The sequence below is a fragment of the Colletes latitarsis genome, chromosome 10 (genome assembly GCF_051014445.1).
Source record: "Colletes latitarsis isolate SP2378_abdomen chromosome 10, iyColLati1, whole genome shotgun sequence".
Classification (NCBI taxonomy): Eukaryota; Metazoa; Arthropoda; class Insecta; order Hymenoptera; family Colletidae; genus Colletes; species Colletes latitarsis.
Window position 1 is genome coordinate 21,029,979 of NC_135143.1, and position 25,545 is coordinate 21,055,523.

A 25,545-nucleotide genomic window follows, 5' to 3' on the forward strand; every position below is an offset into this window, starting at 1 on the left:
GATAGGCATTAATAATATTGTAAGTGGACGAAGAATAAGAAACAAAACTAATCGGTACAAAATAATTGTTTTCGTATCGATTAAATTACATTTATTATTATTAAAAGATCACTTATCGTCTATCAGTTAACAATATTTACATTTATTTAAAATGATATCGATGACTATACGGTACCGGGGATGGGCAAAATCCTTATTTAATTAAACACACAAATACTAATTTTAATAGGTCAACGCGTTCGAATTCAATTGAATAAAAAATTCATTTTCAATCATTCCTTATTTGAAACCAATTATATAGTTACAAATGATGAAAGGAATTAATTAAAAGTAAAGAGAAATTAATTACAAGAATGATCTTTATCAGCTATATAAGAAAATAACAATTTCAACGTAAATACAATTTCAAAGAATAATATACGATATTGGTATCGATCACATATTTGTTACATAAGTATTAATGGAAAAAATAAATGTATGTCAAGTACTTGAGATTTCGTGAGACCTTTATCTTTTTTATTAAGTACTTTGGTATCCAATGGCTTAAATATTATCGATATATAATCTTATCAGCATCATCCATATCAATTGTCACCATTGTTTGTTCAATTTTCTTTTATTTTTTTTTTATCTGCACGCGACGGAAGCTCGTTTTCCTTTCCATAATGATCGTGAAATTTATTCTCCTTTTTCATACTATATCTGAAAGTAAAAATTGTTCCCTTTCTCCCATAAAGATTTATAAACACTCATAATTGAAATTCTATTCGTTTATTTAGGTAAACCAGCTTGTGTTACCATAAATAAAACTTTGGGTAAGTAACACACCTTGTCCAGTCTGAAATTTGTTTATCTTTTATTCCTTGTTTTAATACGGAAAATTATGGTTGCATCTTTGAGGAGTATTTAAAAATATATACTATATATTTTAATATAAAAATATATTCTCCAAGTTTGAGATTTGATAAAACAACGAAGATACAGAATATTTTCGAGAACGTGTCGGATTGCTCAAGCATATTTCAACACGCTTTTCTCAAAATCATAATTCTCGAAATTATCGACACGATATCTCGGAAATTATTAAAACGATCAATTTGAAATTTCGCGTCTATGAAAGCCAGTCTGCTTATAGCCTCTACCAGCCATAAAATAATTTCTACATTATTGTATAAAATGCTGCCACTTTGTTGAATTATATTTTTATTTATTATTCTGTTAGAAGTTATAACCATACTCGTGTGCTTCGATCATCCGTTTATTTCACTCGTTCCCTGTCTATGGAACAGTGCAAATGATGTCGATAATAAAAACACCTTTTTTTAAACAACAAATTCATCACATTAGCTTATAACACTTAAAATATCTATTATCAAGTACTTATAAAGTACTTGAGGAAGCAGCGAACGAATTATAATGTTCCTTCCTTAATATCTTTTAAGATCAACTATTTTTCAATTCTCTATCTATCTACGAAGCCTCGTTAAAACCGACGCGTATCACACCGTGTGGCCCCCTTCGCAAGAATAATCCTTACACCTTTGTAATTAACTTGCTCTATGCTTCATGGTCAGAAACCTAAACGTCTCACGCTAGCAAAGGGATGTCACGAACTGTGATCCGAGTTTGGTAATTTTTTCTTTAATATCTGAACTATTATTCGTTACTGTTACATTGCATTCGTTTTAATTACAATATTTACAACATACGTTATTAATGTGGTTCAAGTGCCCACTGAATAAGATTCCATTTTATTTTTCAATAAAGAAGATAGGGAACGTTTTTGATCAAAGTATGATTAGGTAATCTTTAAACTTGTTTTTAAAGAGAAATTTTATAAAATTTCCTTCGATCGCAATAGCTTCGCTTCCTTATAGGTTGGAAAGTAAAAATTAAGAATGAAAACTCGGACCAAAGTTCGTTAATTCCCTTTTTAAGCGACGCCTTGTTGGACGGATGACCTCTATTGCTTGGCGTCCATTAGAAAGTTTTACTCTTGATTATCGTAAAACATTCTAACGAACGCAGCATTTAGAGTAAAGTTTCTTTCGCACAAACATATGAAATTTATTGTTCACAAACATCAACAAGAAAGAAGGAAAACCCCTTCTTTAACATGTCGAGCGTTATGGCAGACACCAGTGACCGACACTTCGATATACACCGCTTTCTGGAAACATTTGCGATAAATAAATCCTTATAGTTGTAAACGAATAATATTAATATCATTGGGAATACTGTAAAATAATAAGTACGTCATTGAAGTATTGAATGTTATGATTTCACGGCTCAAAATTCGTAAATACGAGATACTTTTAAAGCCGTTGCACGAGATCTCTCCCCCCCCCCCCCTATTTTGCACGAATAATTAACTTCGCTCGAAATATTTAGCTCGACACTTAACGCGTTATAAAAATATTCCAGTACTGAGGCTCTTCCGTTTGGTCGCCCGAAAGAGCTTTCATTTTCGAGACCGATTCTCGAATATCCAAGATTACGACGAAGACGGATAGCATTTTACGCGTATCGTGCAATATCTAAATTTCACGTGAATCGTTCTTCCGTCTGTTATCGGCGATTTCACGCTGGATATCGAAGATAATCGATATCGGCCATTTCGATAGCGATTGACCGCATTGTACGTGCGAAGAAAACGAAAATAGGAAACAAACGAGCACCTGTTATTCACCGCACATGGGCAAATTCACGAAGAAGAACACGTTAAGCTCGACGAGCAGAGCGATCGCTAAAAATATCGCGTACAACAACAGACAGATGATCCCTACCTTCTTGTTCAGCTTAAAGTTAAACGACGCTATGACTGCGAACAGAATGACTATGCAAACGACTAGCGAAAGTACGCTGTACGACAATGCTCCCGAAACGATTTCCACGTTCCTGTTCGTGATCAGACATTTTATCGTCCACGGTAGACCCAGACAGAGCAAAATGTCAAGAATGTTCGCTCCTAACGTGTTGCTCATCGCCATGTTTCCGTCACCTACGTACACATGCGTTCCAATGTGAAAACGTTCGGTTAGAGCAGGGGTCGGCAAACGATTTTTATATCGATCACTATCTCTCAAATTGAAATCTGTTACAGTTCGTGTGAAAATAGAGGCAGTTTAAGTCATCGTTTCACAGTTTTCGAAACCGTTCAAAAAATACGGACCCTAAACGATTACAGTTTTCACAACTTTCGACAGAAAACTGTCTTTATAAAGCATTTTTTTTAGACCAAAACCACTTTTCAACCTTTGAAATTACCCCAAGAAGATTGTTGCACGACTTCTTTTCACGAAATTACAATGATTGAGAACGTTTTGGCTAAGTGCCCTAATCACTTATGACCAACGATGTATTTTGTATTAATATTAGATTGGGGAAAAAGAAATCCATTATTTTTCACCTAGATGGCTGTAGTGACATATATCTCGTAAAGTATTGACCAAACAAATTAAGACTTGTGGTCGTTGGAAAAGTGGCATTCCGTATTAAAAAAAAATCTTTTACAATCTTTTGTGAGTTACATGATGTAAAAGATGGAAGTTAACAAAGAGAAAATTCAGTATATTTTACAATTTTGCTTTGATAAAGGCGAAAATGCAAGCCAGACGACTGAAATTATAAATGGTGTCTATGGTCCCGATACTGTCACAGCCAATGTCGAAAATGTTAATAAAATCATGGAAATGATCGAAGTAGACCAACGTGTTAGCAGTCGTAGCACCGCCCAGGAGTTAATGATCGACCACAAAACAGTTTTAAAAAATTTCCATAAAGCTGGATTCAAAAAGAAGCTCGATGTTTGGGTGTCACACAAATTGATGGATCGAATTCTTGAATTGAACGTAAAAATAATGAATTTCTTTTTCCCCAACCTAATACAGGGTGTTCAGCCACCCCTGGAAAAAATTGTAATAGGGGATTCTAGAGACTAAAATAAGACGAAAATCAAGAATACCAATTTGTTGATGAAGGCTTCGTTAAACAGCTATTAACGTTTAAAGTTCCAACCGTACTGAATTTTTTTCTCGAAAATGCGCAAGATTTCGGGGGTATGTCTATTCACCAAAAATGATTGTAATTGACCCCCGCAACCAAAAATAATTTTTCCAGAACGATTTGAAATTTTTGAATTTAATTGTTAATAACTTTTTAACGAAGCCTCCATCAACAAATTGGTATTCTTGATTTTCGTCTTATTTTGGCCTCCAGAATCCTCTATTAAAATTTTTCCCAGGGTTGGCCGAACACCCTGTACATTACTTCGATACGCAAAGATATTTAAAGAATCAGTCTTATTCGATATCATTTTAACCCCTTGACTTACGATTTAATGCCAAATAATTTTTCAAACGTATACTATTTAATTTTGTTTAAATTTATCCGTGCAAGAAATGGCCACGAGAAAGAATAGAGTTGTTTTACGAACACCTCGTGAATGTAAAAATGTGTTGATTTTAATTTATAAGGCTTGATGACGAGTAAGTGGCCTCATAATTGTGAAACTTGGTATCAAGAACTTGTCACAAGTCAGACACGTGATTGTATGGCAAGGGGTTAACAATAGAGGCTAACTTTTAACTACCAATTAATATTTTTGTTACGTGACCATGTTTGAGAAAAATTTGCCGACCCCTGGAATAGAATCAACGCTGAGAAACGAGATAATAAAAGGACACGAAAACAAAGATGAAACAAAGCTTACCCTGTTGCGCTAAAATAATAATGGACGCGAGTTCCGGCATATTTCCACCAGCGGCTAAGAAGGTGATGCCCATGATGGAGTCCGGAATACCCATGGTATCGCCGACGACAGTCATCATCCAAGAGACCAAATAGGAAGCTATGGCGATCCAAATCACGCACATTATAAACGTAACTGGATACAATTTCTTGAATCGTTCGCGTCTTATGTCCGGTATCGTTATGAACAGCAGGAACCTTAACGGCCAGGTAAACACGAACCAACACTTTGTCGCCACATTGCTCTCTGTTGGCCACGTAAACGGACTTTCTGCATAAAACAACAAAAATCCGTTAGAAGTTAGTTTACAAAATGTATTTAAAATTTACCCGAATTTAATACCTGGCAGTTCCTCGTCTTCCAATTTTGTCGATTCTTCTGCATACTGTGCATACTCCGGGTTAGTTCCTCCATTCTTTTGCTGTTCTGGCACGTTAACCGATATAGTTTCTATGTGATTTGCGGCAAAACCGTTCCGGAAGTTCTGCTTGTACGAGCCCACGGGCATCGAGTTCTCGACAAAGTTGGTAACTAATCATGGATAATAAATACGATTACGTTCATTTTCGTTCAGAGGCTCGGTATTGTTTAACTTTATCATAAAAGTATCATAAAATGGCTTTTTCGATACTCGCCATCTTGTTATTTATTATCGAGGTCAAGAAAATACGTATCGTGAATTTGACAATTTATTAATGAGTGAAACTAGAATAGTCGACATTATGCAAAGGTATATTTGTGAGAATCAAATCGACTCAAATCCTTAGATAAAATATTTAAATTTCTGCAGAGACCTGATAAACGTACATCGATAAGAAAGATAAAGAGAAATAACAAATTAATTGTTCAAAAATTAGCTTGAAAATTGATCGAGAATACTTAAATGATTTTTACATCCGGATATAGTTCGGTAAGCCTTGAAAGAAACACAATTTTAAAGTAGCTCGTAAAAAGTCATGCGCAAATTAAGTAAATCATGGGAAAAGATTAATGTTTATTATCGTTTAGATTTTACACTTGAAATTTTTTTTTATGTAATGCAAAGATGTTCGTGAATTACTTATTTAACAGCAATTAAAAATTCATTCGATAAATAAAGACGTTCGATAATTTATGCGAAAAATATTTAATATCGACAGATTTAATACTTCATCGTTTGGTTAATAAAATGTAAGATTGATTCTTTTATTAAGTTCGAGGAGTGATTACTCGTGAAGAAGAAAAGTTGTAGTGTAAGATTAATTTCTATTTTTTAGTCTTACTGTAACATTAAATTAATCTTTATTTGTTAATCTCGTTGTTGTACGAGATTAAGCTTTATCTGTTGATCTTAATAGTCACTTGAGTCAATATTCCAGTAGTAGATAAAATTATTATGAAATTCATTTATATCTACGACAATAAGGGTTGTTTGCGTTGATTAAACAAAAGACGGTAACGGGGATGGCCCCGTTGACTCTAAGTGGGATCAAGAGGGTTACATACAAGCGAGGAACATTGCGTATACTCACTTTTTATTTTAGAGCCAGAGAACCCGCCGGAACAAGAACGCATGACCCATTTACCAGTAAACAGCAGGACCAGGTAAAGAAAGAACAACGTCAGCAAAGTTGTTGCTTCGTACCACGTGATCACGCCGTCCCACATTATTATTACTAAAGTTCCAACGGATATCACGTACATAATACAATCTCGTGACAATATTCGCCATTCTAACGATATCGCCTGTCGAAAGGGTTTAAAAGAATTAAAAAAAAAAAAAGACAAAAACGTTCTACGGTTTCGAATTTTCTCTAAACGTCTTTCATCGCGAGGGAGACACAAGATAATGAGTCGACATTGAATTGTAATTGCAACACATAGAGATAGCAAGATCATCGGCAGACAAATTCGATACGACTCAATATCGATAACCGAGATGCTTATCGTCTTTTATCCGAGACTATAACGCGATAGAAGGCAGACCGAATGTTCGACGTACGTATTTATTGACATTCCATTGAGATACATTTATATACGTATTTGATCGGGGAAAACAAGGAAGTCTATCAGCAACGCGTTGTATTAATTTACAATTCGATCAATTCTAATTATAGTAGAAACGAAAGAGTTCTGTTTGCATATGTTGGTAATATGTGTCTCCCAAATGTACGATTGATAGTTCTATTTCCATTAGCATAGCGATTACAAATTTCTAAATTTCCAACTACCAGTCGGAAGTACAAAGTGTACTTACATGAGCGGCTATCAACGCTCCGCAAGCTGGGGTTGCGAACGTATCGAACACAGCACTGCCGACAACGGTACCAACTCCAAGATCCGTTTCAGTCAGAAACGTGCCAATCACGTTCACGAACATTTCCGGAAACGAGCTGGCCATCGCGAGAAACGTAGCCCCGGCCACGTCCGTGCTTATTTTCATGCTCTTGCATATGCGGTTGATGGACGGTAGCAGATAATCGTCGCAAACGAACGCTATTAATATGAAACAGTAGAATCCGAGGACGGCGTGCAGGAACACGGCCCCCTGACGTCGTTGCTCGTACGTGAACAAATCATTCGGAAAATCTTTGATCGATCGTTCGACACAGACTTCCTCCGTCTTGATATCCCCGTCGATCATCAACCGACGTTTCACATGGCCTCGAAACGGTCGCTGGTCATCGTTTCCTGTCAATCTCTTTCGATCGATTTCGCTCGGGAACGACTCTACAACGAAACGTGTTATTTGTCCATTCATTTGGCGATCGAACAATTTTTTTTTTTTTAAAGTAAAGAACATTTAACACAGAGAATGTTTGATTTTACGGGGGAGTGTGGTGGAGGCTCCTTGGTTCCGGCCGGAAACACCCCGGACGTTCCAAGGTCGTTAATGTTTTGTTTAATCTTAATACTTTGACGGCCGCTGTCACGTGTATGTGATTTCGCCGTTCCAATCGTCCATTCGATTCATTGTGGTATCCTAATATTTATAATTCTGTGTAATAATGTTTCTGGCATCTTAGCGTACTATAGAAAGTTGTTTCAAACTGTACCTACGAAAGCGATCGACTTTTTATTTTTTGGGGGCTTTTTTTCCAAACAAAAGGTACATTCTCCTTCCTTTAATCTACATTTCTTTGTAAAGATTAGATACTTTTGTGAAAAATCCGAAAAAGAAATGAACAGATTTAGAGCAAAGGTGTGAAGTAAATATCTACCGATAATAATACACGAATTTGAGATTACAGCTATTTTTGTCATCCAATAATCTTAATGATAAAATACTCTTCTTCGACTATTTGTAAATAACGTTTCTTGTCTCGAGCACGGTATAGCTGTTTAATATGTAAATACTATTTTTTAATTTGCTTGAATCAGTTTAGCGTATTCTTTTGGCGACAACAATACGCAGAAGTCTCTAATGCTGTTGGCAATTTGCATTTGGATTGACAATGACAGATTATACTAATGCAGAACTAGCAAAAGTGCATTTAACGTGTGGTCTTGAACGGGTAAGGTTTATGATAAGACGTTTAGAAGTCTCCGTTCAAGCCAAGGGCGTCTACTTTGAACAATTTCTGTAAAAATAGTTGAATAACTATGTAATGTTACAAATAATGTCAAGATGGCTGTAACTTGGAAACAAAGTCGTATAGGATATATAATTACACGACCTTGAATCATTCGTTTAGCAAGCCTCTATCGGAAGGTAAATAAACACATATCGTTCCACTTAAAAATTAATGACCTTAAAATGTCCACGATAATTCCACCTGAAACTAAAACGACATTGTCATGCTACTGAAATCAAATAACTTCCGATTCGAACAATTCTTTTCTATCTTTCAAAATAAACGATTCAGGTGGGCAGTACTATGTTTCAATATTATAAAATTATTATGACGTAAAGAAGGTGAACGGGCGCGCTAAAAACCCATTGTTCTTAATTGTTACATTCGCCGTAAGTACACCTTTGCATCGTTACCTGTTTGTCGCAATAATTAATAAACGACGGGGGTAAGGGATATGAATAAGGTAGAAAATAATTTTAAATATGAATATATACACGCATATATACATACATACATATATATATATGTATACACAAATGTTGTATAAATTGACGGAATTCAGCACTCACCGTTCCCGAGAAGCGCGCAAGTACCCGGGAAGCACACAGATAACACAACGATCCACGCGCAACATCTGGAAAACCGTATATTCATTCCGCAATCGTCTTTCAGATTGTGTTTCACGAAACATCGGCCTTCGATGCGATTTCTTTACTGAAATACGTTAAACTACTTCTTGAGTAGCAGTTTGCGCAGTTATAATACATTCCACTGATTACGCTCCCTTCCAAACGACCATTCGTGCGTCGTTATTATCTGCTTGACCATCGTTGATAACAATAGCGAAATCCAATTTTGAAAAATATTTTACGCGTAACTATCGCACAGTTCGCAATTAACAGAGTGCTCGGATCGTATCGTTGCAGTTCGCTCCGCGACTCGTTCGACAATTTTCCGTTCGTGCACCAAACGCTACACACTTGTCGACAATGTCCAACGGAAGAAAACGGAAGGCGTTAAAATAATCGTTTACGCGTGTAAAAAAAAATAATAATTGCACTCGATCGCATACAAAATAATTGTATTTTTCACTCGTTTTCCATTCGTTTATTCATTCATACCACGTAAGCCGTAACTCACGATAACGTTTGTGGAATTTCATGATAAATCATGCTTCTTGACACTGTTCACGGCAGGATACGGTAAAAAAGAAAAAAGAATTTTTCGAAATCGAGTAAATTCGCAGGAAACGTATTTACCTCTAGCTGTATACGTGCATGCTTTCCACAAATGTACACGCATACATACACATACAGGTACGCGCAGCCGTATTACACTGTAAAATGTAATGTCCATAAAATTTTTTCCGAAATTCTATGCACGAAACAAAATACGGAATACCAACAAGTAGATTTCTTATCGTATCTTACAATCGTGATCGCACCACCGTGCATAATGCTTTGTACACGTATCAGAATATAAAATTGTGCTATAGCTTGACGATTCACGACCCCATGTGTTAGCACGCTAGCATTTCGTTTCTTATTTTACTACGTTTTTCTTGGAGGACTTGTCTTTACTATACAACGCGTCTAGAAGCAATCCTGAGAACACGATGAACGTACCTAGCCATTGTCTATAAGTCAAAGTATTGCCAAAAATCAGTATCGAACCTAGTACCGTAAAGAATTTTCTAGTGGTAGTTATAATCGAACACGGTAACGGGCCAAAGTCCGCGATAGTCAGGAATATAAAGTACTGTCCGAATGCACCTGCTACAGAGAAAGTGGTTATCAACCATATGGTTGACGGGTGTCTCTGTAGGAACTGGATAAATTCAAAAAATTCTCCAGATAGTAGGATGACAGCACCACTGAATATTATAGACCAACCATTCATATTCAGCATCATATGGCCAGACTTTGAATTATGTTCCGACCTCATTCGTTCTTGTACAGCACAAGTTAAACCATCCATTGTTAACGACAGTAACAACAACAGTTCTCCGAATGCCATTTGCCCCTCTGCTTGCTTCTTTGACATGCCACCATCTTTGTATATGAACAAACTTATGCCAATGACGACTAAGAAGACAAATAAGTACTTCCTAACTGGGTAAACCTGCAAGGTAATGTATCTATCATTACAAAGAATGACTTTCCCAGAATTATAGTGAATGAAACATAGAATTTGTGCAATCTGTCTACTAACACTTCTGTCGACTTAAGCATCTGTTAACTTTTAAATAATCTAGGGAACTTGGCAAAGAAATGGATTATAGGTCTCTAGGCAGTTTGATGTAAATATTTTCATGCGTATCTCTTGATGCATAGCAAGGAGAGAACAAAATGAAAAATCAGTTAGTTGGATAAGAAGAGAACGATAGAACGAGAATAAAATGGAAATAAACAAGATAGAGGCAATACCTTCTTCCCTAGTAGTACTCCAAGTATCATCACAGGAATTGGTTTACCGGTTTTTCCAATTATTTGTGTTGGGTAACTGACAAACTGTAAAGCCATGTTACTGCAAACCATAGCCAGTAAATACGTGAGTGAGGATATCGCGTAATATGTTTTCGGAGTACTATCTTCGCCCTGTTTCATGACTGTCAATAAACTAGTCTTAGCGAACAAATAGTTGACTGAACATTGCCAAAAGACTAAAGTGAACATGTAAGTGAATTTTTCACTATTCTTTTCGTCCCCATACTGTCCTTGGGTAATTTTTTCTTGTAACATGCCAAAGTGGAAGTAACATACGAAAATACCGAGAGCACAGAACAACAGTTTGAAACGTCTTGAAAAAGCCATTGTGATCGTGTACGCGTAATATGTTAAACTGCTCACGGATATTTTCTGTTACAATACCGTTTCGTTCGTGGGCCGAATATCACACCGGAAACAAAAACATTCTAAATGAATATTGCGCGCGTATGGTACGTGGCACTTAATGATAGGTTATGTTCCACGCGAATCACACGCTACCACATACCACGTTTACGAGATATCAACTGAAACTAATGTCAACGCGATGATAGATGGCGCATCTCCGATTTCTCTACGATTCCTACGCCATTGCTTTTTACAAAACTTGCAAATTTTGGCGCCCAAATAATAATTCTCTTAAAATTAAATTTACAGCCACGTACACTGAAAATCGTACAGTGTACATCGACGGATATTTTAGCCAAGTTTAGTAAGAAGATAAGGATTACAATAAAATTTAAATTAGAATAAATCAACCAACAAATGATAGAATTGCGTAGTTCGATGAAAACCATACATGGGTGCCAAAAATAGAGGAAAGTAGATTAACACCGAGCTTATAGAAAGATTTTTCTAAGTTTGCTAACTTTACCGATTTCTCCCATAGTCAACTCACATGATTTACGCAACACTATAGCTGTTTGCCTATCAATACTAATTCAGTGAATAGTTTCTCAACTGACTGCCATCCTTGAGAAGAGGACGCTAAAATCACCTCCGAATTTTCAGGTCGGTATGGCAGTTAGATTGGGCCACGAAAGTCCATAAGGTGTAAGGTCTATTCGTATACCTCGTCTGTGGTTTAACCTAAACCTTATTTGAAAACACTCAAAGTACTTAATAAATTTCTATGTGTAATTAAGTGACTGATACCCGCATTCCAATACTTATTTTTACTATTATAAACCGATCCATGGACTCAGAATGAGAATTTAGAATTGTTTTTGCTAATCAACATAAAAATATTACTTTCGTTGACATTGGTTGTCGTCTGTTGTCATCTGCCATGGAGAATGACACGTTAATCGTGCGTAGTGTTTGTCAAAGTTTATTATCAATAATCGTTTGTGAATCTACCGATTATCGTGGCGCGATAAATTTCCATCACTCTTCCAATTTTGCATTCAAATATTTTCTAACCTCAAAATGAAATCGTGTTCGGTACAATCGATTCTAAGTGTAAACTCGGCGGCATTATTCATTCGCACAAGCATGGTGCTTATGTTGTGTCGTGTAGCGGGAAGCTTCGAAAATGATCGTTCGAACGATGAATCTTTTCACTGTGGGCAGGGATCGAGCAGACAAACGAAACAGACGAGTGAAACGCAAGGCTATTGTCCGGTGACAAACAATGCTCCCCGCGTATTCGCGAGAGAAAACATCGATCGCGCTGATCGATTGAAAAATATGGCCCGGATAGAGGCAGGCACTTTCGCAATCGGAACAAATGATCCAGTTTTCGTGGCTGATGGCGAAGCACCGAAACGACAAGTACATCTTGATAGTTTCTATATAGATGAATTGGAAACGAGTAATCGCGAGTTTTTAGCATTTGTCGACGCGACTGATTATCGAACAGAAGCTGAAACGTTCGGTGATTCTTTCGTGTTCGGAGGTTTATTGAAAGAAGAAATCAGAGCAAATATACCGGAAGTCGTTGCTCGTGCTCCTTGGTGGTTACAGGTAAAAAACGTGAGTTGGCAACATCCAGAAGGACCGGATACTAATATAACACGTACGTATGCTCAATCAAAACGTTGTTCTATCGGAAGTAACGGGGAATAAAACCAAATGATCCAGATAGGATGGATCATCCTGTTGTTCATGTATCGTGGAACGACGCAGTTGCCTATTGCGAATGGTTAGGGAAAAGGTTGCCTACAGAAGCAGAATGGGAGGTAGCCTGTCGAGGAGGGCTTTCCGATAGATTGTATCCTTGGGGCAATAAATTGATTCCGAATGGTCAATACAGGTAGAAAGAAAAGTGAAAATCTAAATGACGTAGTTACAGATTCATTTCGCGATTAGAGCGTATTAGAGCTAAATGATTTTCAGAGCGAATACGTGGCAGGGCGATTTTCCAAACAATAATACCAAAGAGGACGGATACGAGAGTACGTCACCTGTTACTGAATTCCCGCGAAATAAATATGGGTTACGTAACATGATAGGAAACGTTTGGGAATGGACGTCTGATTGGTGGACGGTCGACGCTACAAAACGTGGTGGGCCTACGAATCCTGTACGTGTAATTATGCGTAATCGTTCTCGTTTTACGTATGCATTAATGTTTCTTTACGAAATGGAACTTATTTTCAGACTGGTCCACCACATGGCACGGACAAAGTGAAAAAAGGTGGTTCATATCTTTGTCATGATAGTTATTGCTTCAGATATAGATGTGCCGCGCGAAGTCAAAATACACCCGACACAACGGCTGGTAATCTTGGTTTCAGATGCGCTTTATCCATTTAATTTAAAATAAAGAAACGATTGATTCCATTCCAAATAAATAATACCCAAATATTTTTCATTTTACGTTTTCTTTTTCCTCGATTGTGTTGCTCAACTTCTTTAATAACCCGTCGATGGATGTGGGACAATGTCGATTCGTGTTCTGCCTTTATAATCAGACGATTCATAGGTTGCTTATATTAACGGTGTTGAGTTGAAAACTTGAGATCTAAATTACAAGGACTATAGTAACCTGATGAAATTCAACTGTTAATTATTGTATAATCTATCTGTTTACCTAATTATAAGTTCACCTACTTACACATTTCTATGCGCTTCGGATGCATTCGACTCCCTTCGACGAGCCTCGGCTTGATTCATTTAAACTATCGGGCGTCGGCTCGTGATCGACGACGCATGAAACTGTAAGTGTGAATATGACTTTATGTTTATGTTTTTCAACATACAAATCAAATTTTTTCATAGAATCACGATCGTTTGTAGAACAAATTCGCGTGCATTGTTTATAAATAGTGGCTCACGTAAAACAGCACTTCTGAATTAAAATTGTACTCGATTTCTATGGCTTAACCTTTCTGGTTACGAGCAAATATTGTTTCAAAATAGTGTTTTAATTGAATTGCCGTCAACTCTGCACGATAAAGAAAAGTAGAGCGAACAGGGAGAAGTGAAAACACAAGGAACACGATTAAATTTCGAAAGGAGATCGACGACGGGAATTTCGAACTTTACAGGATAAAGGTTATTGATTTGATCGAAACGGGGCAGTATGAATTACGGAAAGAAATCTCCTAGCATGGGCACTCCATCGCTATATTCGCACGTTACTACACGCAGTAGCGCGAATTTAAAATCTTCGCGATCTGTGCGTAGCGTCAAAATACCCTGGTATCAAAAGCCAATATTGACACACGCCTATGTGCTCGATATTCAAAGGGGCGCTATGCTTACAGCAATATTTTCACTGGTAGGTATTTGATCGAGCAATTACAGGTTCTAAGCTAGGTTCTGCTATTCACACATTCTAAAATTCTTTGTTTAATAATAATCAATATCTTCTTGTCTTTGTCAGAGTTTGGCCATTTTCACAATATGTACTTCAATATTTGACCTGTACTGTCTTTCTCAAGCTGCACCAGGTTCAACACACTATGGTTACTACATAATATCGTACGAATTTGTTTATGTGGGCAATCGGCATGGTAAGGATAATACATAGAGCTTCAAATTTTCATCGAACATAAATGAAAAGTAAAGAAGGAAGTACACGTATATAACATTCTAATTCAATGTTTTATTTTAGTTCGTAACGCTCTTGTTGTTTTTGCCTTATTCTCCACACTCGGGGCAGTAGCAGTCTTTGTAACATCTCTAATGTTAATAGCTGCTTTGAGAAAAGAGCACGAGAAAAGAATGGTGCCCTGGCTCTATAGTTTTGCTGCTTTCAGTGTTTTCAGATTGTTTGCATTTTTATTCTTTAGTATAGTAAATGACATGATATTTGCTTATAATACCATGATGTGTATTTTGTGGTCATTATTTATTTTAATTTCCATTTATGGATGGTTAATCGTATACTCTCTGTACGTGGAATTATGCGATCTCACGCGATTGGAGGATTTGGCACATCTGAGAGTAAGTGTGTCTGACAAAATTTGGAAAAAAAACTTTCGTTCGTTAATTTACGTTTCTATTGGTGGATTTGAATTTTAGATTGGCACCATGCAGTCGCTGAATGCATCGACTACACACTCGATCGCTGGTTCTCGGCCAACAACACCTCACAGTGCGGTATCGACGATGCCAGCCAATTAAGTATCAAAGTTTTTATAATCTTTTATCGCGTTCAGTACGAGAGAGCGACTCTAGCATGACCTAAACACCAAATTCGGGTGGAAACAATGTAGTCGCGTCGTGAATACGACACTGCCTTAAATGCCATGCATATCTAAGTTGGTTATGCGTTTGTCGTTTACCTATTCTCAATATCAACCGTCCATTAGCCTTAAATTCCGTCCAGAATTTTATTATAATTAAATGTAAGACGTGTATGATATTGCGTGTGTTTTACGTAATTTCAATCGCGGTACGAATACAATGACAATTACCCTCATTGTAAAGTGCAAGATATTTTCTGTTGGAAAGATCAATCTCGCGATTACTTGTATTTATAGTAACTTTTATTATACCTTCTATTTTTATTAATAAAATTTACCCTAATATATAAATTGTAGTTGTTATTCTCCTTGTTTTCTCAATGTGCGCTTTTCTCTTTCCTTATCCCAGATGGCGCTTAACAGTCTCCAGTTAAAAATAATCGAGCAATGAAACGTTGGTTAAATATTTTGCTGCTCGAATTAGATTAAATCATATCACCTGTTCGATGACGCGAGAGTAATTTAGAGGAAACATCAATGACACTTTCGATCGGAATTAAATTCGAAGTAACCTTGAAATCTAAACTCGGTACATCCATTCGAAAATTTAGGGTGTTAGGTTTTTACTGTAATTGTCCGTCTCTATTACAACATTCGTGGTTATCAAAATACAATCGAAAATTAGCATAGCTACGAAGAGAACGTACGATTCGATTTCTTCCAAGGATAGGCGTGGGGGTTGCGTTGTCGACTTGGAAAAAATTCCGTTGAAGTTACCAGCATTTTGATGAACATTCGAAGAATTCGGATCCGATGGTTCGACGGGTAACAGAGCCGCGTTAGTTTCGTTTGACGTGTGTGTCAATGTGTAGATGATCACATACACAAAAATTATAATTTTTCCGATAACGTTTAAAAGGAATATACCAATCGCTATGAATATCTGCCACAGTATTCCGAAAGCGGCGGTCACTACGTACAAGGCGATCGCGAGGCACATTTTCTATAGAAACCGTTTTTTCGCGCACGTTTTTAATTGCTCGACTATTTGTACGTTCGACTTAATGTTTTTGGTAATCATCTTCTTTCTTTTCATCTTCTTAACGAACAAAATAATAACGAAGAAATGTCAAGTGTATCGAGTTAATAGCTAACAACGAGATCTCGAAGGGTGTTTTTTATCGAATGTCCTTGAGGTTATAAAAACCTAAAATTGATAGAGGGCGCGAAAAAATGTAACAGGACTTTCTTTGGTTCAAGACTACTATGTAAGAATACCGCTTTGAATACACTATTTATCACACGTGTAAACAGTTTTCTTTTTTTTTTTAAGGGCTATACCTTTCAAAATGTTTGGAAACTATCGCGTTGAAGGTAAGGGATACGTGCAATCTATGAATAACAATATTTCATGTCGTTTCTTTTTTTCTGTCCTTTTCTGTTTCGGGAAAGAATAAAATCAGGGCCGTGATTGCTTAATGCTGATTTAGAAAGACAATTAAGCATGGCGCAACGTTGACGCAAATTTGCAAACGAGGCCTTAAAAGAATGTGCTTCGAGCAGAAAATGATACGAAGTGTGAAATATAATATGTTCATCGCGGATGTGTTTTGTGATTGTACGACAAATATGGCTAAAATTTTTATGAAAATAAATTTTAAATATTGAATTAAAGATACACAAATTCTTATCAATTATTCATGGAACAAAAATTATAATTTAATGTTGATCATTCTCACCTGATGTTCGGATATAATTCTGTCCATCTCTTTTATATGGAGAACGAGGATAAAAATAGAAACAAACAAATCCAATATTAAATGCAATTAATGCAGTTAATGTAGGAACAGTTTTAAAGAATTGTAAATTGTAAGATAAATTGATTAACTTTGTAATTAATCAAAATCATTATCTAATAATAAATCTAAAAACTCATATTACAAAACACAGTTAATTCATTTTTAGGGACAAGTAAATTTAACTTTCAGAATGTCCCCAAGTTAAAGGTTGAACCGTCAATACAGGTTGTTCGGCCACCCCTGGGAAAAATTTTAATGGGGGATTCTAGAGGCCCAAATAAGACGAAAATCAAGAATACCATTTTGTTGATGAAGGCTTCGTTAAAAAGTTATTAACGTTTAAAGTTCCGCCCGTATTGAATTTTTTTCTTGAAAATGTGCAAGATTTCGGGGGTATGTCTATTCACCAAAAATTATTGTAATTGACCCCCGCAACTGAAAATAATTTTTCCAGAACGATTTGAAATTTTTGAATTTAATTGTTAATAACTTTTTAACGAAGCCTCTATCAATAAAATGGTATTTTTGATTTTCGTCTTATTTTGGCCTCTAGAATCTCCCATTAAAATTTTCCCCAGGTGTGGCCGAACACACTGTATAAGCTTGTATTTAAGATTGAACTTGTTTGATTTATTGTACATTTACTTTGTTTGATTTATTGTACTTTTGTTCTATACGTTGTCCCGGTATCCTACATTGTTTTTAAAATACTTTAGTTGTTTTAATATGTAGTTCGGTGTGTACAGTAGCGAAATATATACAGTAAACATAGAAATGAACTTGTATATATACATAACGTATCGATGTAGATTATTGTAAAAGTTAAGTGTCTAGCCTGATTATGCGATCGTCAGAGAATCGATGACATCAAAACGGTATCGACAATGGCGTTATTATTGGCGACGAAGACGTCGGAAAGTCTGCACGCCGCGTGATAAAGGAGCCAAATCATGATGCACAACGCGGTATACTTGAGAAGTTCGTTGATAATGATGAATCTGCGAAAGAAATATAACGTATCGAGGGACGAGAATACGTTTATCAAACCCAAGGATTTAGCAACGTTACCTGGCCATTCGAAGTTTAGCGTGAGGTACAGTGCTCGGATCGTCTTTTAAAATGTACAGTCTCAATCCATGCACGGACTTGTACATGAAATTGTTCCAATCGAAATCCATCATCGAGAACTTATACAATGCTCGATCTTTCGGCCCTAGGGAGTCCCAAAGTGCTTTGGTGTTATCGCAGGAAAACTTCCACTGGTGCAGAGTAAAATGACTGGTTAACGCATTGAACTTGTGCACTTTTTTATAAATTTTCAACATTCTGCGAAAAAAAAAAAATTAATAAACAACAAAAACTTCAACTTTAAGCTAACTTTAATTAGCGAATATTTTTCATTTTGCCACGACGCGATGTAAAAATCAAATGAAATAAAACTAATCACCTAGGTTTCCCACCAGTGAGGATCAGCACAGCATCGATGATCGTGGCTGGTAGCAGATGAAGGAGGGCGATCAAAATAAAATACGCGTACGTACGTTTCACGGGTATGAAGATGTAGCACCAAATGCTTCGTATGCTTGGAATTTCTTTACCGTGTTGCAGACCCAAGTCTATGTACTGAGCCCAAGTGATATTAGTGTTCCACGAAGAGAGGTAGTTATAGATCGGTGGATCGTTTGTTTGGCCCCTGCAAGCAAGTATTTGGGAGCGTCTGTAGAAAACAGCGTATCGAAATTAACAAAAATATAGTCGCGGACAGAATTAAGTGGACAGGTATAGGAAATAAGTATTGTATAAAACTCAAGTGCACAATAGTTATACTACTTTGGTTAAATTTAATTTATACTTATTCCCTTTACCTGTCCACTTAATTCTGTCCGCAACTGTATATTCGACAACTTGATCGGATTACTTAGAATATTTCGTCGCGACTTCCCAACCAGCTACGATAAGAGCATTAACAGTGTAATCGGCAGGAATTATCTCTGCTATGCAATCTTTATCCATGTTCATGGTCCTCAGAAGGCCGATACTAGCCGCCGCGAGTGACCCGGGAGGGCCATACGCGTGATCCACCCATCCCATCAATGGTTCATCGTACGTAGAGATGACTACAAAGATTCGTATCGGTTCGCTAATTATTTCATAAGATAATCGACGATTTGTGGATAGCACGAAGAAGACAAATTTAAAAGACTTAATCGTGAACATCTATTAACACTAGAACTATTGACAATTATAACGTGTTTGTTTCTACCAAAGTAATTAAAACGACAGATACGCGAAGAAAATATAACGCAATGGAAGTAATTGTTTATTCATTATCTTATAGAAAATTACGGTTAATTTTCAAAAATTCAGTCGAGTAAACTGTTTACAAGTTCTGTTAGAATGGGTCATTTCGACTGCTTTGGTAGTTCTAGTGTTAGCACGTTAAACGTGGCGCCATTTTGGTTTCACTGTCTACTTGGGCATTGTGCAAATGCAGAAAATGGCGTTCGTTTTAGACGAAAAGCGTTTTAAGTATCAGTATCTTCTAATATCGTATAAATTATAAAGTATTTATTTAATTTGATCTTTCCACAGTATGATTAATTTCAAACTGAATTAGTTAAATAAAATGCAACGAAAATGATTTGTCGATCGATTCTCTTCTTTTTAGAAGAGTACCTGTTTGGTATTCTTAGATACTGTTTCGTTTAAAATTATATTTTCTAATCGATTATTGTTTGTAACGTCGATGGATACCGTTTGTTTCGTAGATTTAATTTTGTATACCCGAACAGGTGGATCGAAACGTTAATAGACGCTCGAGTAAGATCGTTAAATTCGTCTTCCTTGTTATTCAACAAATTCCGAATTCATTTACGTAGAAAAATACATTACCCATAGCGGGTCGGAATATTCCAACAGGTAACTCTTTCCCGTATGTTCGTACCAACTGCTCCGCGATGCACTTTGTATAAACGTAAGTATTTGGAAAGGGACCGAGTAAGGTTTTCGCATAATCATTCGACTGGTCGGCGAAATTATGCGCAAATTGCAGCGCTTCGTCTTCTGTCGAGGATCAACGAGACCTTTTTTACATCATTGAAATCGTGGCGGAAATTGGATGGAAAAATATGCGTATTCCATCCAATGTTTTTAATTTATATTTCTGATCTTTTAATTAGGTAGTTTTATTCACTAACCGGACATGGGTGCTGGATAAAACTTCTCATCGATGTCCATGCGATTGCAATTGCTGTACGCGGTGGAAACGTGCATCACAACCTGAAAAACAATTTAAGAGCGGACGAAGGATTTGTAGATAACATTTAAATTGATGATCGTATGCAATGGTGGATACAAACGCGGGGGTTACAGGGGTTTAAAAATTTTTAATTTGAATTTCAATAGCCTCGAGTGATCTTTTTATTCGTTGACAAAACTTGAACTTTGCTAGCGTTAGAATATTAAAAACTAAATTTTAGGGGTTAGGGAAAATTTCTGGGATCGGTTCTTTGATGTATGAACGTATTTACCCGCAAATTTGGCATACGCTTGCAGAGTTCCATCATCTCTTTCGTTCCTCTGACGTTCACCGCTATGGCTTGTCTCAGTTCTTCGTTGAACCTAACGGTGGCAGCCACGTGAAACACTGCGGATACTTCCCGCGTTAATAAATCTGTATCCGAGGCAGACAATCCTAACCCAGGCAGCACGCAATCGCCCGAGATCACTTGAACTTTCTGCCGATACTTTGGTACTTCCTTTTTGAGACGGTCGAACACCTTTTTTCATAACGACACAGAGACAAACGATAGTTCAAATCTTGTATTTTTAGACCTAATATGTAGTGTGAGAATACAAAAAGAAAAATGGTCTTATTTAAGCGAACGCAAGACGATTCTATAATAATTTTTTATAAATAAATTAAGATTAAGGGAGCAATACATGGCTGTATACTTGATCCAACTTTCACCACAATATTATATAATAATAAATGTGAAAAAAGAACTGTAAAATGGAAGGATCGACGCTTGCCTAAGCGGGTAATTATGCTGACAAAAGGAAAGGGAGAACCGAAACTAAGGATAAAAAGACTGGGTGAAATCTTGTACCGCAGAAAATCCCGGCAAAAAGAAAAGTTACACCTCCATGGAAAAAAATCTAGAGTACTCTTACGCTTCTAACGGGGAAAGGAAGAAAAGGACTTTCGAATTGGAGATAGAAAATATCTAACATTGAGAAAGTGATGGGAAGATCAGCATTTAGGCAACAAGAGCAACTAAATTATACCACCACGTGGCTACGGTTTGGCTTGTTATTCGGATTACTGTTTATTTTTTCATTTCATAATCACCCAACTTGTTCGCGTTCATCGAAAGTTATAACGAGAACCTCGAAAACGAAGGTCGAAATCTTAATAAAGATATTACCAAATAAATACAACGTCATTTCCAATCGAAAAACGATTAGTCTTTTTATTCCCAACATTTAGATTCGCGCTATGATGAAATTGCTTCCGTCGAGAACGAACGTGTAAATTTTCGAGCTGTTACAACACACAGAATATAATTATACGTGCACAGACTTCTTGGGGGGGGGGGGGGGGGGGGAATTAACGACAAGCACAGGAATTCTTTCCGTGATACATAATTAATTTTCGTCTGAGTTCGAAGTCAGTTTTTTAAAATTTATTTACCGATTTGTTTTTGAATGGAAGGAGAATGTTGAACAGTTCGTTTTCGTCTATCAGGTGTTTCGAATTTGAGAAAGCGTCAATGTTTTCAAAATTTCTAAGCGATGATTTTGATGTAGTACTTTAGACTTTTTCTATGCATTTTAATATGTAGTATAAAACTCTTTCTCTTGCCTTTAATTCGTCGATCCATCCGAAACGTGTCAAGGATATTTCCAAACTTACATCGTAGTTATAATAAATCATTCGACAGTGTACCGTTACATAACCGATGACAATACATTCTATTTATTACGAGGGCTGAATACGAGGGTTGATTGATAGTCAAGGTCTCGGAATGAAAAAGTTAATGAGATCATCGATTAGCAGACGATACTTACAGCACCCTCGAATATTCTTTCGAAACGTCGTTGAGCATTCTCGCCCTTCTTTGGCCGCGACAACGCGTAAATACACTTAATTTCTGTGCACGTTCGGAGCAATTTTTCAATCAGCAGCTTCCCAACGAAACCGGTACCCCCTGCGCAGACACCATTTTCTCATTAGTCACAACGTCACTCAAAGTACACGTGAAATCATAATTCCGTATAATATAATCCGATTAATAAAACTGATCGACAGCAAATATGCTTTTTTATTTTAACGGAAATTTTTTTAATAAGGAATCGTTATAAAAGATCGTTTTTATCTTGTTCTGCGTCTTTTATCTGATCTGCAATTCTAACAGATCATCGCTGACAATTAAACATAAACAAGCGTAGAATTAGTTCAGAGGAGAAAATGAATCATACGACAATATAGAACAGATAAAAAATTAAATATGTGCAAGTGATTGAATCGTGTTGACCCTTACCCTAGCACTATATTTAATCCTTACGCCTCAATCTTAGTTTCGTTTGTAGGCATCTTTTTCTTCCACTTACCATGTCAATTGTTTTATAGTGTAATAAATTTAGAAATACATGAAGATATTAAAAATTTCGAAACTAAGATAGGTGAGATTAATTTACGATTAACGTCAAGCACAGAGAATACAATGCTTTTTTTATTTTAAACAGTCACTGCAAATTATTTTTTAGTGTTCTTAGCGTAAATTTTTCTTACATTTCTGGCAAATTTGAAAGACATGTGTCTTTATTAAACACAAATGACAACTTGAACTTATAGTTCTGTTAATGGACCAGGAATAGTACTTTCTTCAACAGCACCTTATGGTACATTTTACTGTTTTACTACGTATATTCTCATATATTTGAGATTGATAGATAAAATTACTAAATAAATTTTTTTATAACTGATCATTCTTTTGATCAACCTGTTATAAAGATATTTTGGACAACTTTTTCCTATACGTACAATAATAAGTGATCGAATTCAATATAATGATACCGAAAGTTTTTTCCAAATATCTTGGAAACTAAAGTCGATCATTTATTATATGTACAGGAAAAAGTTGTACAAAATATTGTTCTTTGCAACATATTTCAAGCCCATCAAATTTCGCGAGGGAGCTCTCTTTTGGCAAGTACACCACTCTTTCGTTACACGTATAAAACTTACCCGAAAATGATTTCAATACCAGAAAATGTAACTCTTTCAGGTAAGCACAGTTAAAATGTTTTACAAGTTCACAGCACGAGATCTGAAACTCGATTGCCTTCTCTGGCACCACTTCAGCACCGAAAAACTAACATCTAGAGCCCAGAGTTATTATTTTTGTTTAGATCTGCTTACATTAGAACTCTGCGACGAAAAACAGATCTCGTTACTAAAAGTCCAACAAGTAAATTATTTTACTTAATTTTGATTGTTACCAAATTGGTAAATGGAAATCAACTTTCCTTTAAACCATTTGAAAAATAATGAGCTAATGGAGGATTATATAAATTGTCGAATAATTACATTGACGTATATTAAACAATTATTAGTTTAAACTTGCGGAGGATCGCAGCGACCCCAATAATCCACTCAAGGGTTAAAAGTGGTCAAAATTACCCATTCGTAATTTCTAATAAAAATTGTAAAAAATTGACTCGATGAGATTTTTGCAAATTTATCGCAATTTCCTATAAAGTCTTTGACTTTTTGTTGCATATAGTTGATATAAATACGCTTTCCTTGCTTTTCCAATTGAAAGCAACGAAGGCAGATGCATGCAAAGTCGCAGTTGCTCGATCGTTAAGAATTAACGCTAGAACTACCAAAGCAGTTAAAAAGACCCATTCGTAATTACTAATAAAAATTGTAAAAAATTGACTCGATGGGATTTTTGCAAATTTATCGCAATTTTCTATAAAGAGAACAAATAAACTTGAATATATTTCCATAAATATAACATTTCTTCCAGTATCGTTTTAATTTCTTTGATACGAATAAATGCATTATAATTTTCGGTAGTTCTGGCGTTAGAAATCGTTCGCGAGGGATGAATGTTTCGCGTACCGAAGTCCGATACGATGAACAAACGTACAGATGGTCGAAGAAAAATTTTAAAAATAATCGACGAAGATTAAGATTGTTATCCGAATTATTTTGTAAATCGTGAACCATTAATCGGATTGCACCGCGATCGTGAGAGAAGAAATCGTCCGTTACCTGTGACCAATATGCTCTGACCAGCGTAGAACGAATTCACCGACGACTCCTGTTCGATCATTGTATCGTGTTCGAATGACTGTTTACACCACGAGCAAATTCGTTGAGACGCAACAGGTAAGACACAACACGGAATACTACTCGCAAACGTACCTGCTTACAATTTTCAGACTGACCTTCCGAGCGACTCGAGAGGGGCTGACGAAGGAAAGCAGAACGAGCGTAAGACAAAGAAACGACGAAACATTTTCAGAAGGAAACGTTTCGACGTTAAACGGCGGTCGAAGTAACAGTAAGAATCAAAATCTTCTGGGCCGTATTCTGTAGCGACTAGTATATACCCACTGAAACTTGACGGTTCTTACGAAGAATAATGGCTCCTTTACGCGAGCAAAGAGGGAAGGAATCGCTTAAATGGTCACCGGTCGGCGTACTTGGCCAAAATTCATCCGATTAACGGTTCGCGATTATAATTATGAAGTTTAAAACCGAATTAAAAGATTTGAAAGGGTCAAAAATCGATAAAAAATTCGAGATCTCGAGAAACCTACCCTTGGAAATTCTAAATGGAAATTTTAGAGGACAATGGTAGCAACTGGCTAATAGTGTCCTGACACTTTGATGACCGCGTAAACGACGAAGATTATTACTTCGATATATCTTTCCTGCTCCTGTGACTTTCTTCCTTTCCCAACATTCCGTTTCAAAGCGCGGCTGAAATCGGGCGGGGTTCGCGCTCTTAAAAATCGCCCTACACAATCGGAACATTCGTGAAAGTTAGAAAAGCGGAAAGAAAGTGGAAACGCCGCGTTGTCTCGTTTTTTGCGTCAATCAGCGAGGAGACACGGACTCCTCGTTATCTAAGGTTTAGTTACGAATTATGACACGATATGATATGTATTCAAACTCTTTGGTAATACCCGAGAAGGGGTGTGGGGGATGTGTGGAGGGAATAAAATAAAAAAAAGAAATACCCGAGATTTTTACGTTACTGGAACGAACAATCTTCATAGAACTTTGGAAGAAGGTTGTGGCAT

The 25,545-nt window shown here is 36.5% G+C and overlaps 5 protein-coding genes across 7 annotated transcripts; 2 read left to right on the forward strand and 3 right to left on the reverse strand.

Moving 5' to 3' along the window:
• Positions 1-482: 482 nt before the first annotated feature.
• Positions 483-9,009, reverse strand: LOC143346978 (sodium/potassium/calcium exchanger 4). Of its 3 annotated transcripts, none has more exons than XM_076775729.1 (7): positions 8,874-9,009; positions 6,987-7,459; positions 6,262-6,475; positions 5,093-5,281; positions 4,712-5,020; positions 2,787-3,001; positions 483-702 (listed from the first exon to the last, which is right to left on the reverse strand). In XM_076775729.1, exons 1-7 carry the CDS (start codon positions 8,956-8,958, stop codon positions 697-699), a joined length of 1,491 nt encoding a protein of 496 aa, XP_076631844.1. In that variant the 5' UTR covers positions 8,959-9,009; the 3' UTR covers positions 483-696. The 3 variants fall into 3 exon arrangements, with proteins under 3 accessions (XP_076631844.1, XP_076631845.1, XP_076631843.1); XM_076775730.1 differs by adding an exon at positions 7,559-7,785 and having other exon boundaries at positions 483-3,001; positions 8,874-8,989; XM_076775728.1 differs by having other exon boundaries at positions 483-3,001.
• Meigo (Solute carrier family 35 member B1 homolog meigo) lies at positions 8,776-11,320 on the reverse strand. Its single transcript, XM_076775736.1, has 2 exons — positions 10,731-11,320; positions 8,776-10,425 (listed from the first exon to the last, which is right to left on the reverse strand). The coding sequence occupies exons 1-2, from the start codon at positions 11,115-11,117 to the stop codon at positions 9,847-9,849; spliced, it is 966 nt and encodes a 321-aa protein (XP_076631851.1). The 5' UTR covers positions 11,118-11,320; the 3' UTR covers positions 8,776-9,846.
• A 519-nt stretch (positions 11,321-11,839) lies between these two features.
• Positions 11,840-13,605, forward strand: LOC143346673 (formylglycine-generating enzyme). The gene is made up of 4 exons (XM_076774996.1): positions 11,840-12,807; positions 12,873-13,044; positions 13,128-13,314; positions 13,392-13,605. The coding sequence occupies exons 1-4, from the start codon at positions 12,219-12,221 to the stop codon at positions 13,545-13,547; spliced, it is 1,104 nt and encodes a 367-aa protein (XP_076631111.1). The 5' UTR covers positions 11,840-12,218; the 3' UTR covers positions 13,548-13,605.
• Positions 13,606-13,719: 114 nt separating this feature from the next.
• Pasi2 (Protein pasi2) lies at positions 13,720-15,919 on the forward strand. The gene is made up of 4 exons (XM_076774997.1): positions 13,720-14,514; positions 14,620-14,749; positions 14,851-15,182; positions 15,261-15,919. Exons 1-4 carry the CDS (start codon positions 14,317-14,319, stop codon positions 15,360-15,362), a joined length of 762 nt encoding a protein of 253 aa, XP_076631112.1. The 5' UTR covers positions 13,720-14,316; the 3' UTR covers positions 15,363-15,919.
• A 1,989-nt stretch (positions 15,920-17,908) lies between these two features.
• Positions 17,909-24,670, reverse strand: LOC143347073 (fatty acyl-CoA reductase wat-like). The gene is made up of 9 exons (XM_076775938.1): positions 24,509-24,670; positions 22,294-22,433; positions 20,754-21,002; positions 20,421-20,502; positions 20,116-20,286; positions 19,142-19,340; positions 18,671-18,916; positions 18,292-18,549; positions 17,909-18,221 (listed from the first exon to the last, which is right to left on the reverse strand). Exons 1-9 carry the CDS (start codon positions 24,567-24,569, stop codon positions 18,074-18,076), a joined length of 1,554 nt encoding a protein of 517 aa, XP_076632053.1. The 5' UTR covers positions 24,570-24,670; the 3' UTR covers positions 17,909-18,073.
• Between the last annotated feature and the right edge of the window lie 875 nt (positions 24,671-25,545).

Bases quoted from the DNA above. Each gene is read 5' to 3' on its own strand.
- LOC143346978 (XM_076775728.1), bottom strand. From the start codon at position 8,958: ATGAATATACGGTTTTCCAGATGTTGCGCGTGGATCGTTGTGTTATCT. The intron at 6,476-6,986 runs GTAAGTACACTT...CCCTTTCGACAG, and splicing joins GAGCGTTGATAGCCGCTCAT to GCGATATCGTTAGAATGGCG. The intron at 5,021-5,092 runs GTATTAAATTCG...TGTTTTATGCAG, and splicing joins GGAAGACGAGGAACTGCCAG to AAAGTCCGTTTACGTGGCCA.
- Pasi2 (XM_076774997.1), top strand. From the start codon at position 14,317: ATGAATTACGGAAAGAAATCTCCTAGCATGGGCACTCCATCGCTATAT. The intron at 14,750-14,850 runs GTAAGGATAATA...GTTTTATTTTAG, and splicing joins TTATGTGGGCAATCGGCATG to TTCGTAACGCTCTTGTTGTT. The intron at 15,183-15,260 runs GTAAGTGTGTCT...TTTGAATTTTAG, and splicing joins AGGATTTGGCACATCTGAGA to ATTGGCACCATGCAGTCGCT.
- LOC143347073 (XM_076775938.1), bottom strand. From the start codon at position 24,569: ATGATCGAACAGGAGTCGTCGGTGAATTCGTTCTACGCTGGTCAGAGC. The intron at 22,434-24,508 runs GTAACGGACGAT...GTGTCTGCGCAG, and splicing joins TCAGAGCATATTGGTCACAG to GGGGTACCGGTTTCGTTGGG. The intron at 18,550-18,670 runs GTGATTAGTTTT...TTTTTTTCGCAG, and splicing joins CTCACTGGTGGGAAACCTAG to AATGTTGAAAATTTATAAAA.
- Meigo (XM_076775736.1), bottom strand. From the start codon at position 11,117: ATGGCTTTTTCAAGACGTTTCAAACTGTTGTTCTGTGCTCTCGGTATT. The intron at 10,426-10,730 runs GTATTGCCTCTA...ATTACCTTGCAG, and splicing joins GAGTACTACTAGGGAAGAAG to GTTTACCCAGTTAGGAAGTA.
- LOC143346673 (XM_076774996.1), top strand. From the start codon at position 12,219: ATGAAATCGTGTTCGGTACAATCGATTCTAAGTGTAAACTCGGCGGCA. The intron at 13,045-13,127 runs GTAGAAAGAAAA...AATGATTTTCAG, and splicing joins ATTCCGAATGGTCAATACAG to AGCGAATACGTGGCAGGGCG. The intron at 13,315-13,391 runs GTACGTGTAATT...ACTTATTTTCAG, and splicing joins GTGGTGGGCCTACGAATCCT to ACTGGTCCACCACATGGCAC.